Genomic DNA, 13,863 nt, shown 5'->3' with positions numbered 1-13,863 from the left:
CCAGCATCATTAACTGGGCTGCCACCAGGCAGCGAGGACTGGCCCAGCACAACACAGCAGCCACCAATCGCTCTGTTATTAGCTATATTTCACACACACACATCCATACACACACACAAACCCAAAGTCGCACATGACCCTCCACTGTGCAGGCAAAGGCACTGATTCAAGCCGACAGAAATTCTTGGCACAGACCGCCCACTCCATTCACTGGCTGCTGTTCAGCTGTCATACTCACTTGCTAAAGTTTTCTCCCTTTAATAGGGTGCTGTGCTGTGATGTGGGTATTAATATAAGCTGTGGCAGTCGTAGGCAATATGTTTATCCATAGTTAACACGTTTGAGGTCAGATATGATGAGACTGAAAGATGCTGCCTTGTTACAGCAGCACAGAAGAGACATCAGGTATAAATAAGAACAGAGCAAGCTGTGGTTACGTAATATACAAAGTCAGGTTCAGAATCTCCGGGGAATTTCATGAGGCTGCCAGAAATAGGAGCAATTGTCAAGCTTTGTTATCTTTTTGTTGTCTTTGACTTAGCCCAGTCTGTACTAAGTCATATTTAATAGAATTCTTTTCCCATAAGGTTTATTTCATTTCATGAGAGGAACATTTGGATCACAGGATTAGTGTCGTGTGCACAATATGTTGGACTACGACCACAAAAAAAACAAAATTTTAGTTTCTCTTCCAAGTGTGAATTTATTAGAGTGGTCAACAACTGAGTATATGGAAGTCTTGGTCTAACCGACAGGTCAAACACCCCCCCAAACATTTCATATATCTTTAAAAAAGAAAAGTTATTTCCTTTTGATTAGCTAATCAACTATGATTTTGAAATTATTACTGTATTTTTGCATTATTGTATTTAAAATATGAAAACTATACCTACATATGAATGTATGAATGTATATTTATGGCAAGTGAAAATGCTCATTTAGTCTATATATACTGTATGTACAGGTATAATGTATATAAATAAGCACTATACAAAGGCTTTTATAGCCGTAAAGGCCATGCAGTATGTAAATAACATGCAAATATAGGTGAAAGGATTCAATGGCCAGAAAAGTGAAAACAAAAACATTAATTCTGTGGTACTATGATGTGTACAGGAACATATACCAGAGTATCACACGGTCTCATCCCCTCACACACACACACACACACACACTCTCTCTCTCTTTGAGATGAGAGCGACTTGTTTACTGCAGCCCCGCAGAGCTCCGGCTGGGGCTGTTTGGGATGCCCGTGGGTGCTGTGCAACTCTTGGAAGGCGGACGTGCGGTGAATGACAGTGCAGATGGCCTAGCGCCACCGCTGCCACCTGAACCTCCCCAAGCCGCCCGACACACATGCAGATACACACACACACACACACACACACACAAGTTCCCGAGGTCAGACACATCAAAACAACCTGCCTGCGGCCATCTCAAGTGTCAAAATAAGTCTTTTTTTCTCTTTGTAAACACGTTTATTTCCCTCAGCATAGATACAGTCATCCCTGCTAATAATCTCATCTGTGTTATTTTGTACGGATAGACACACACACAACACACACATCCACACACACCGTCTCTCTCAGGCACACAAACACACTGGCCTGCGACTATCTTTTCCCCAGAATGGGATCTGTCCGGCGTTACGAGGTGTACAGTAAATCAATCCCAGAGGCATTGCATAATAGTTTGAGTGCTGTGTCCAAATACCAAAATAATCACCTTGTCAACTGGTCTGTTCTGGCTCTCGCTGGCTACAAATAATAAAATCACAAGGTCCCTCTCCTCTTTCCAGACAAACAAGAGTGTTTACACTGAGCAACGTTATGAAGTTGGGACACTGCTGTTGACGAAATATTGATAGTGGGCCAGTATTTCCTGAGATAAGCAACATCTGGTCAACAGTAGTAGTCATAAGTATGGAGCAATCACATGCCATGTGCACGTCCTCTCGCATATGCAAGCCTGCTCGTTTAGATTATTAATGTTTGTATCCGGCTCTTCATTTTTGAAATGCAACAGTCTGGGTTTCGGTTCTGTGACTGCAGGGCTTTCAGAAAGCCAACGTTTCTTTCTTTTAAATCTTTTAAATGCTTTTACAAAAATTGTAAGTGTTAATCTGTCAAACTGTCACCGGCCTGTCTTTTCAGATTATGTGCAGCATAAAACAATGTGGAGGAAATGTTTGAAAAATGAAGTACGTGGCACTGATCGGCAGATTCTCAGGGTCTAGGCCTGTTAAAAAGGCCCAGACTACATAAAGCTTCACACTGACCAGCTTTACTGACCCACAGAGAGAAATCAAACCAGCTGTAGAGCTGATCAGGGTGAAGCAATGAACAGCATGACGACATTTTGAGATTTACTAATCATGTAGCTTGTACTGTGTGTCAAGCACTTGCTTGCATTACTTAAAGTTTTACAGATTGAAAAGAATACTTCATCCAAATATCAGATTCATATGCTTTTACGGTACTGTAGGGCCAACTGTTCCCCCTTTCTGTGGAAATACTTTCCTCCATGTCAAATCTGTTTTCAAATGAAGCCTTCTGGATTCTCCCTCTTCCTGTTAACTGAAACAGCAAAGACAAAACTTCTCACCAAGGTCAAAGTTTGATCCGATGCCATCTAATCTGATCTGAACTCTTCCTCCACTCACTTCCTCCCCGCCACTATCTGCATTTAACCGCTCCTTTTTGTGAGCGCTGTGCCATCACACAGGTTGTTGTTGTCGTCGATCTTGTTGCAAAATGCACCTTTTATTGATGTAACAGGTGCTTAGCTCGACTGTGGCAGTCAAAATAACACATCTCCTCCTCTGTTTGGCTTTCAGAATGGAAGCTAAACTTAGACATCTTTGAGGTTTTTCTGTCACTTGATGGAAGGTGATGCCAATGCATAATGCATGAGGAGAGAGGGAAGACTTCGTCTGGCTGCTTTTTATAGACCACCAAAGCTCTGCCACTGCGCACACACCTACAGAGATGCACACACGCCAGAGCCAACCGTCTCACTCGATGCGATGTAACCTCTCACAGATCAAGACAGCAGGAGCAGCAGAAAAACAGGAATCGAGCAAACTGGCAACATTGTAGGGAATAAAAAAAAAAAAAAGAGACAACAAGACACAACAGAAATGTTGACGTGCTATTTTCAGATGGCAGGGTCTTTTGATGCTCGAACCGAAAGAGAGGCAGAGGGAAGAGGGAGCAGCGGGGCTGGTGTTTGTCTCAGAGATGGGCTTTAACAGAAATACTTTATATGTGTGATCTTACACGCTCTCCCTCGTCTTTGTTCTCACCGTTCCAACACTTCAGTGGAAGTGTCTTTAGGTCTAGTTAAAATGAGAAAAAAGGAGTTATCACACAAAGGGGGAACTGGGGATGTCAAATTATTTGCAGGCAAAGCCAAGCTTCTACTTTTGATTGCAGACTTTGCAAACACCATTTGCTCCCCTCAAAAGTGTGGAGTTATTTTCTCCTTATCCCTCTAATCCTTATTTAACCTGGCTGGTTGACTAAGAGTACACTGTCATTTATAGTAATGACCTGAGGGAGAAACTGCAGGGAGCTGCGCATATACACACTCACACCTGTGTGCCGCCGCATAGTGACGGCCGGAGTCACTCTGGTAACTAACCATTCGTCTGCTGCATCTGCTTTGGGTCAGGGTCTGTTAAAGAGAGGGTGGTGTGCTCATTGTTCGAATTCTAAAACATCCATGTCTCTCATTTGTCTAGCAAATCTGAATTTACAGTGATTTATCCATCATGTTTTACAAGTTATGTGGCTGATAACTAACTTGACACTTACATGCAGGTCCTTCCAGCAGCAGCACCCAATTATTGTGAACTGTTTTTGTGTTCCTTTCCCAGTTTGTACCTTGTAATTTAGTTCACTCACCCACAGGAACTGCTCTCTTTGACTGATTTCTTCTTAAGTAATCTGAGAAGTTTGAATACAACACCCCTTAGTATTTAGTTTTTGCCAAGGGGGCCTTTGATACATTTACTTCAGTAAAATCTATTTCTGCCTGTCTGAGGATTTGAACCACAACCTCTGGGTCATATTCTCTCTTCATTGTCACCTTTTATTGAATAAAAGGACTTTGTCAAACGGGGAAAGCACTTCACGCTGAGTGGAACTGTAGGCAAGAGGGTGAAATGGCTTCCTGAGTAACGCTGAAGGTATTAGAGAGTGAATCCTACCTTCTAAGCTTTGGGGGAATCTGGGTATCTAACTGGGATTAGCTTGAAATAGTGTCTTATTGCCCAGGAAGCACAATTAGAAGTTCCTCGGATTATTCCCCTTCTATTACCTGAGAACCCAGGCTCTTGTAACCACATGTGCTTAGGCAGCCATCATGCTTGCGTGGTTATAATTAACACAAATGTAAATTTTGTTTGCGACTTTGTTTCAACACTGTGACACAAAAACGGTTGCTGCTTTCATAATTGCATTGATATTAAGACTTTAAGCACACTTATCATAATCACAGCTGAGAAGGAACACAGCTTCTGGCTTTCTAAAGGTTAATTATTGATCTTAGCAGCACATATCGGTGATAAAGTGTTCCAAACTCAAGGTTTATCATTCAGTTACCATTTCTTTGGCAGAAAGAAAATCAGTTTAGTAAACTATGAAATACTCACTGTTGCTCATAAATAAATGAGCTTAATGTCTTGTCATGTTCTCTTGTCAGCTCTGTCAGGCCTTTCAGGAAAAAAGGCAGCAGAATTTCTTAACTAATAAATGATGAAATTGATGACAAAATGCATCAGGGGATTCACTGTGAGAGGCAGCACGAGCATTCACGCTAGTCATTAATTAAGGCTTCACCAGCAAAACAAGTTCTTAGAATCCTTAACCGATGCCTACTGACAACACTTTTCTTCCTTCATATCATTACATTCATCGCTTTTCTCTAGCGCTGCCACTTCATCTCGCACACCAGATGCTCAGATGTTGTGCAAGCTTTGTGGCTTTCTTGGTCCCGTCATGTCTGAATAAAGCCATAATGAACATTTATGTAACAGACACTTGTGTCTCGACGACAAAAGGCCATAATTGATAAATGAAGCCGACAATTTTTAACTTCCATGTCTGAAAGAGACTTAGAGGCCTTGAGAACATGATGGCATTTTAAATTCTTAATTCTCAGGTTTAAAAGGAATCTCATTACAACATGGTTATATTAAACAATAGCAAACTTTACTCAGTGCACGGCATTTTAACTGCATTGTTTCAGCTTGACAGTAGCTTACTCTGTTCAGAATGCATTTTGGCTCTATTCAACCATATCCATCATCCTCTTATTCTTCAGAACAAGTAGCAAGGAGTCGGAGCACATGGTGCCAACTGGAAGCAAAAGGATTTATTGCGAATGTGCTCTGTAGAGACACAAAATGCTGCATGCCTCACCTTTAAGCTACATGTAACGCCATTAGTTTGTGCAATATCTTAAGTAGTACTGCAGGTTAGAGCACCTTGTGGGCACTAGCTCAGACGTGACTGATTGGATTTTAATGAAACTTGTGTATATCATTAATCCAACCACTTACAGCCTGCTGTCAAAATTGCACTCATTATCAAAATTACACTGATAAGATTTTGACAAAAGTTGAGAGAAATGATGTGTCTCAGCATCACCAAAGGTTTGCATCACAATTACAAGTGACACATATGTTCCTGATTGGCCGACACCAAGACTGTGTCGCTCAAGCAAGGACACATGTTTACTGTTAATTTTGTTATTGTTTTTACCCCGACAATGTAATATAGCTTTTTTTTTTCTCTCGAGACGCCCTCAGGGCAAATTTGGGGGTGGTAGTGTCTGTGATATTATAAATAACACAGTGAGGATGAAAGGCAGTGGCACTCCCCCTCCCCATCCTTCTGTCTGCCTCTTTTCCTCTTGCCCTGCTACTCATCTATGCTCAACACGAGTGCCTCAGCGTTCGCGTGTGTGGCTTGAATTTATATGAACGTCTCCCCGGCGGGGGACAACGGGGGCCAAGTCATTGATATGTGCAGGAGGACTCAGGATAAACAGCCCACGCCGACCGGTGTTACGCCAGCCTGCCTGATACATTTTGATTGAGCAAAGACAGAGGTGTGGAGTGGGGGTAGGAGGGCAATGGAATTGGGGAGGCTTAAAAGCAGGGATAAAATGACAGAAAGGGAGGTTTTTTTTCACCTGCTTCTCCTGACTGCCACAAAATGAACCCATGTAAATGTTTAAAAGAACCACACATGGTGCCTTAGATGCTTTGGATGACTTTAACAAATAGATCAGATGCCATGATTTTTCTCATCATTGTTTTTTTTTTACCTCTAAACACGGGCTGTTGTTTAGTTACATCTGGACAGGATCCTTCCTTTTGTTTTATCCTGATGATTCTTTTGTTTCATTGAGCACCGCCACCACTGTTCCCCTCTCACCCTCTTATTCCTCCCACCATGTTTGTCTGTGCAACATGGTCAGCCCCCTAATGGACTGGAGATTCATGCTGAAAAAAGTCCCTTGTTCCTCCTCTCCGTCTCTCTCTCTCTCTCTCTCTCTGTCAGAACCAAAGTAAGAGGTGGCAGTGGCACACTGCGCCACTTATGGCCACATTAGGATCAGCCACCAAAGTGTCACCGAATCGCCTCGTGCATCATTTTGCCTTTGTTCGCCATGACAGCGAGTTGTGTGTGCGGCGATGGTCCTTTCCCAACCCTGTGCTTTTATCCCCAAATGGATGTACCACTGGTTGGGCTCTTACTTCCAGAGTGCATTATCCACTTATACCATGGATCATTTTTAAACCTCAAGTCTTTTTATTGACCTCTGTTTGTAGAGCAATGCTTATTGACCTGTCTTTGCTATTAACGTCATGTTACATGCTCTATTATTATTGCAGTTATGCCGGGTGCCCGTTGCCAGCGCTTGTCTTTGTGCTTATGCTAGCTTCACTTTCGCTTTATAACATACATGGCATTAATATGCACATTATTAATACTATTACAGGTCGTTAATGATCAGGTCTGTGGTATGAATTTGAACTTGGTGTTCATGGACAACCACAATGTTTGCAGCTATAGTAGCATAGCCAAGTCAGCTCAGCATTGTGGTTAAATGAAAACTACAATCTGACTGTCACAATAAATGCATAAAATCAGCAGTAATATCATGTTACTACATCTTTAATGATAGCTTACAGCTAACACACACTCAGCATGGTTTACAATGCCACCAATAAATATGAAGGCCAACAAACAAAATCTGAACCAATTTCTTTCAAGTCAATTTCCTTGACACCTTTTTATCAGAACCAAATGCCTGAGATGTCCACAAGATGCCCACCATCCCTCTGCTACTAAAATCCAAGCTCCATCCAGTCGCCCTCCTTTTTTCCCCAATTATCAGTTCTTTTTCTTCTGACCAACAGAACTAATGAACAAACAGTCACACACACACACACACACACACACACACACAGCCTTTCTTCAATTTACCACCTCTTATCAATTGCCTCCCTTTATCTTTTAGTGTTTTCTTCTCTCCGTCCCCCCTCCTTCCTCTCTCTGCAAAGCTTTTATTTACGAACATCATTTCAGGTTGTTTTATAGCTCCCTTCACAAACAGAGGATGGAGGAAAAAATGGAAAAAATAAAAGATGAACGGATAGATGAGGATAGAGAACAATGCTCAAGGCTGCTGTGGGAGAAATAGATTTTAGGTGAGCAATGAGAGATAAGTGCAAGTCATCAAGCATGGCTCTGCTTGGTTTTTCCTTTTTTTTTTATCAAATAGTTTTGTGTTATGAAATGGTGATGTGAGTTGAAGAGGGTATCAGCATGAGCTTTCAAGCCGAGTCATTTGATTTAATGAGGTTTGGCAGTAGTACCACTGCCTCTGTCAGAGTTCAATCATATGAAATCTGGATGACTCAAAGCCAGCAAAGGACGATGGAGGTCTTTCGGTTATTTTATTTGTTTCAGTGTGTAGTATCAGCAGATCACCTTATTTTAACGGTGTCATATTACAAGTAGAGGGGTAGGTGGGTGGCTCGGGTCTTTATTTCACCAAATGCTGTGCTAGTTATGATATATGGCCAGCCAAGTCCAGCGGCAAAATTGGAAAATAAAAAAAAGTTCTGAATTACACGAGGCAAGCTGTTACGGCTCAATAACCCAGGCCTGTAATCGGCTCACATTTCAAACACACACACTCGCATTCACACACCCTTTGGTTGGGCAGGTTTTTATGAGGAAGCACACGGCACGAGGTGATCAGCATATGTTTTGTTGACATAAATTTAGAATTTATTGCCGTTGTCAAAAGTGACTGTTGGACAAAGTCGATTATTAACTGAGTAAATGGCCTGAGAGAGTTTTATGTGAACTTCCTTAATGGCTACAGTCAGTCTGTTTCAAATCACCCTCCCTCCGTCTCTCCCTCCCCGAGCTCCCACCTACCACACACACACACACACACACACACACACACACACACACACACACGTATGCACACGCACACACACCTCTCATCATCTATTTCAGAAGTACAACATGAAAGCAGACAGTTACAATGGGATTTGAGAGAGAGAGAGTGTGTGTGTGTGTGGAGAGAGGTCTATCCAAGTTAAATCAATGAGCTGGGACAAAATACTGTAGTATCCTTTTACATATCATTAAACCTTGTTGAAGCTGAACTACAGTATGTTATTAGATCTGTATAAATACACAAAGCATTTCAGAGTGTATAAAATACACCTCAAATGCTGAGTGTGTTTCATAAATGGTTGGGTCGCCTACTTCCTCTGGTCATCAAACCAGCGAATCACGTTCTAAAACACTCATCTCCACAAGGTGACTTTGGTTTCCTACCTTGTGTGACCCTCATGGTTGTCCACAGTACAGGTTAAACATACCTGATAGTCACATTGCTTCAAAAATAGAGCAACATGTCTGATCGTGTCTTTATTTATAGTGGGGTAGAAATCTGAGACAGCAGACAGAGTTCCTCACACGAAAAACCAGTTAGTAAGTCAAGTCAGGCCGATTGAAACTTAAAGTTAGCACACTCAGCTGTGTTCTGGCCCCAGAGGATCAAATGTGATCTGGCTCAAATGTGACCCACACAGGCACACAGTTGCTAAATTTGGCCAGTGGGTGTAGACTTTGGCTGATTTGGGTTGAGAATCAGCCCTGTTAGCTGCACTCAGGCTAGCTTTTAGCCATTGTTACCAGCCAGAATTGGACTTAACCTGGTTTTGATGCATTAGTCATCATGAGTCTGGATCATCACAAGTCTGGAATGCATGTGGAAACCAAGCAAGCAGGTTAAAAGGCAGTGCAGGGACAGGCCATTTTGGCTTTGCCTGGTTGTTTCCCCTCCTCAAACAGCTTTATGTCACTGCAATACAGTTTGTACAGTAGCTACTGCAGCTAACATTATCCTAATTTGTATTCTCCTATTTGTTTTCATAAAAAGTACTTACTTGAGAAAAGAAGCTTCTTACTCTGCTGACTAAATATTGTTAAATGCCAAACGGAAAGGTGTGAATGCTGTTTCAATAGGACAGCTTCTAAAAGTCCTCAACCTTTCCTTTAACAGACTGAATTATTGGAATAGATGCTGTTACCATTCTGTTGAACATCAAGTAATGTGCTGTTTCAGTGGGTAGTGCTAGCTATTGCAGTTGAATTTAACACACTCTCAGCTAAGGACGTACACACCTCACTTTGCTCATCAACACTACATTTACGGTGAAAATACATGGCATTGCTTCCACTTCTAGTGGCCTTAATAAGTCCATCCATACCTTATCAGTGCTCTGTCTGGGGGGCACAATGGTCAGATTGAGGAGGGACACAAAAGGCCTTTGAAAGGCTTTGTGCTCTGTGTGTGTCGTGTTGTGGTTTACCGCTTGCGTGTTTTCCCCTTATCTGAGTGAAAGTGTGTGAGTGCATCACCTATGGTCCTTTTTTAAAGGAATTTAAACAGAAAAACCCTGTTCCATTCCTTTGTCCCTTTTCTTGTTTGTTGGTGAATTTGCATCGTTCATGTGGATAACTTGTCAAAGACAACTTTGCAGTACGATATTTTTTCATCCTCCTTTAGCTTTGCTTTAGGCAAATGCTGCTATTTTTCATCAGTCATGGGGGAAGAACTCCAGCGGCTATTCATTTGTCCAACCAACAGCAGCCTGGTCGCATTTTGATACTGTATTGTAATGGCCGTGTGCCTGCTTTTGATTGAAGCAACACATTCAGATGTCTCTGCTGGTTACAGAATTGCATTCTGGGAAAAGCAGGAAGTGGAATTAAAGTTCATTTAAGTACATGGCATTATGGTAGAAGTCTTGGATTGAGTGTACAGTCATAAATTAATATCTAACGGTGTAAGACTATTGTTTCTTTTCTCAGTCTTGTCATTCATCTCTGTCACTTTCTTTGCCTTTTTTGGTTTTTAAGTGTCCCTCTTTCTCTTTTGGGGCCATTTGGCATTTATAGGGCATTAATTACTCACTGCTTGCCAAAGGGCTGTCATTCAGCCTTTAGTTTCCAGGGTCTACCGCACCACAAATTCTAACCACTCCAATGGTCATGACTTTTTCAACTCCCCTGCTTTTTATTTTAACATCTCACATTTTTTTCCGTCCTTCCTGTCAGGTTTCAAGGATGTTTAGCAGCAATTAATTGTCACTGAAGTCATACTAGACTTTATTGCTTAATAACTCCTGCAGCCACTACCATAAGACATGCTATAATCTCGCTCTGTCTGTCTCGCTCTCATCCCCGCTATGTCTCTCCCTACCTATCCCTCTCGAGGCACAAAAGAGAGCTGTAAATCAATTTGCATTCGACATCTGACATCAATCAGTCATGTTTTGGGAGAGTGGCACCACGTCCTCCTCTGCGGCTTTGTTGAGAGATGCTAAGATGGATGGCTGTCATCTCGCCCAAGCTGAGCAGATCTCTTATCAAGGGCATTGTTTCCCCAAGAATGTCTGGCTTTGTCTGCCAGAGGCATAAACTCACCTGAGTATAGAATCACGATTTGTCCTGTGCAAATCTGGGGAATATTTTTTCAGTTTTGTACCGAGGTGTTCAACATTATTCAAATCTAGAAGCGTGCCAATTAGCATAGCGAGTTATCAGTGGTGTTTTTTACCACTTGTCGCCATCTTGATTTAACATGATCATAGCATCATTATCGAAAAAGATTACACTTGTTGTTGAAGCCTCACTGTGTGAAAGAGCAACAGTTTTGGAAGATTAATGTGCCAAATTTGAAACAGCACCAACCTGACAAACATTCATTACAATCGTGGGAGCGTGTGTGCCTTTGTGTACCTCACTCGAGGCAAGGTATTTGAAGTTCTCGGGAGGTTTAAGCCACTGTGGCAGTTGTTTGGCAATTCGTGTCACCTTAATTGCTTTAGAGCACTTTCAGATATCTCTCAAGAATAATATGCTTTGTACTGAGCCATGGGGCCTTTGAAGATTTCGTAACAGAGAGAGTCGTGAGGCTAGACTTTCTGTTGTCAGATGTTATTTAGTTACCTAACCTTCAAGGCCTTTACCACATAATCAAATATTGAACCTTAGTCCTGTCTGACCTTATGCACTTAAACTATGTTACAGCCTAATGACTGTCTATTTGGGAAAAGACAATTCATTGCAGATCAGATTTTACTTCAAGCTACAAATCATCTTATAGTTTAGAGAGCAGTAGTCAAAAACTGGCCCATAAATGGTTCATAACACTAAGTAGCTGTCTCGTGTGTTTGTGCAGATAAATCATTCTATTTCACTTTATTGCTCTTTATCCATCTGCGACACTTGAGATGTTGGGAGTTGATAATGCCCCTGCTTGAATAGCATCTTGTGATTTACAGCACCAAGTCATGGTCTGGTGCTCCCTGCAGAAGAATGTGTGTGGTAGTTGAACGGCTTGCTACACTGATGGTTATTGTTATGTGCTGATGTTATGACTGATGGAGTCTGACATTTTCTCTCAAATTACAATGTACCCAACCAGTTTTGTACTGAAAGTCATTAGTTGAGAGGTGTTAAAAAAAATGCAGGAATATTAATCATTGCCTGGTCAAAGCTGTATTGTTTAACTGAGCCCTGACAATGAATGTTTGTTTTGCTCTTTGTCAACAGGAAGATGCACAGTGGAATGAAGACCTACGGCTGTGAGCTGTGTGGGAAGAGCTTCCTGGACAGCCTCCGTCTACGGATGCATTTGCTGTCTCATTCAGGTACAGAAATGAAACTAACCTCAAACCATGATCACTGTTGAGCTGGCAGTACCTCCTGTTTTCACTGCTGAGTCTCCTGTTGTAGGGAATCACTGATGGTATATTTCTGAACAGAGCATTGATTATGGCTATTACGGTTACATTTTAGCATTATATGTAAAGTTTCACTGCTGCGAAGGAGAAAAGCCATGAAGGGAAGTGTGTGAATCGTGATAATTTGAAGCTTTGTTAGGATTTTTAACACAGATTTTAACAGAGGTCAGCGAGGAGCTCCTTAAGGGGCTATTCCAATGTTTTTGCATGTTTTAACCTTTTGATTGCAACGCACCTTACTTTTGTCCTGAACTTTTTGATGATTGATGATTTAGTTTACTATAAGTATATGTGATTCCTGATAAACGCACAAAACATGGCACTGGCACGATCCATCCTTAAAAGGGAGGATGAATCTCTCTTTCTTGCAGATTTAAACTCTTATATTCTAGAGCTGAGTTAAGCTTTTACTCTTACACCTCACAAATGAGGTTTACAACCATTCACAGATTCAAAGTAATCAATTTACTATGAGCACACTCTATAATACATCAACACTGGAAATCTTTACACGATATATGTATTTACACTAGATGTCAACTTTGAAGTTACTGCAGCCCTGGAGCTCAACAAAGGGATAACTTGCCTTACACGCTTTATCTCACTATAAATATACTAGTTTTGAATATGTGAATGTGGAGCGTAACCCAGTTTCAGTGATTTGTGGATTAAATAAGTCTTCAGCCCAGTAAAGCTGAGCAGCTCTGGGAAACTTAACCAAAGAGGTGCCTGCACATCATCATCCTGTCATCCTACACCTCTGTGACATTAGAGGTCTGAAAGGGAGTACAAGTCAGAACACAGGACACATTGATTGGTCCGGTCTGACACTATTACACCCACCCCCAAACACACACACACACACACCCCAGCAGTCCCTGTGCTCTGTGCCTACTTAGCACAGCACTGTTTTAATGGCATGGGCCTTCTTTTATAGGCAGCAAAGAGCTCCTCGCTCCTACGACTCTAAGTGCAGATGGTTTATTGAGACACTGTAAAAGCCATGGGACCTCTGAGGAAACCCCCTCTGCACACACATACACAGAACCCCAAATCCACGTGTTGATGGTGACCCAAAAATTGAGCCCTCTGTTTTGTCCCCAGCATGTTTTCCAGCAGGACACAGTAAGTGGTCTGAATTGTCTGTTTGGCATTGTTGTTGTTGTCGGTGTTGAGGACCAACAACAACAATCATGCTACCCCACACCCCCACTCCCCTAGCCAAGTACTGTCTGTAAGCACAAGACGATAATTACCAGGATAGTTTGTTTGTTCGCATCTCACCAAAACCTAAACAATGACTGAGATGGATACTGACACGTCTGCTATGTTGTGACAAAGATGAATGACAAACTCATGCTGTGCCAGTGAATTGGCTCAGCACACAACTCAGCGTGTCAAAAACAAAAGTTGCTCCAAGGAAATATTCACTGTTTATTTTAAAATTACACCCCATTTTCACAGTCACTGCCGCACATACATGCTGCCCTCCTCGGCAGAAAGATGGGCTC

The 13,863-nt window shown here is 41.9% G+C and overlaps 1 protein-coding gene across 1 annotated transcript in view; it reads left to right on the top strand.

Moving 5' to 3' along the window:
* The window catches only part of zbtb16a (zinc finger and BTB domain containing 16a), a 133,649-nt gene that overhangs the window by 39,957 nt on the left and 79,829 nt on the right, over positions 1–13,863 (top strand). The window contains exon 3 of the mRNA XM_070843473.1: positions 12,162–12,259. Coding sequence (XP_070699574.1) covers positions 12,162–12,259 — 98 coding nt within the window. The remainder of the gene's footprint in view (positions 1–12,161; positions 12,260–13,863) is intronic.

The sequence above is a fragment of the Pempheris klunzingeri genome, chromosome 14, assembly GCF_042242105.1.
Source record: "Pempheris klunzingeri isolate RE-2024b chromosome 14, fPemKlu1.hap1, whole genome shotgun sequence".
Taxonomy (NCBI): domain Eukaryota; kingdom Metazoa; phylum Chordata; class Actinopteri; order Acropomatiformes; family Pempheridae; genus Pempheris; species Pempheris klunzingeri.
This window is presented reverse-complemented; position numbering and strand designations above follow the sequence as displayed.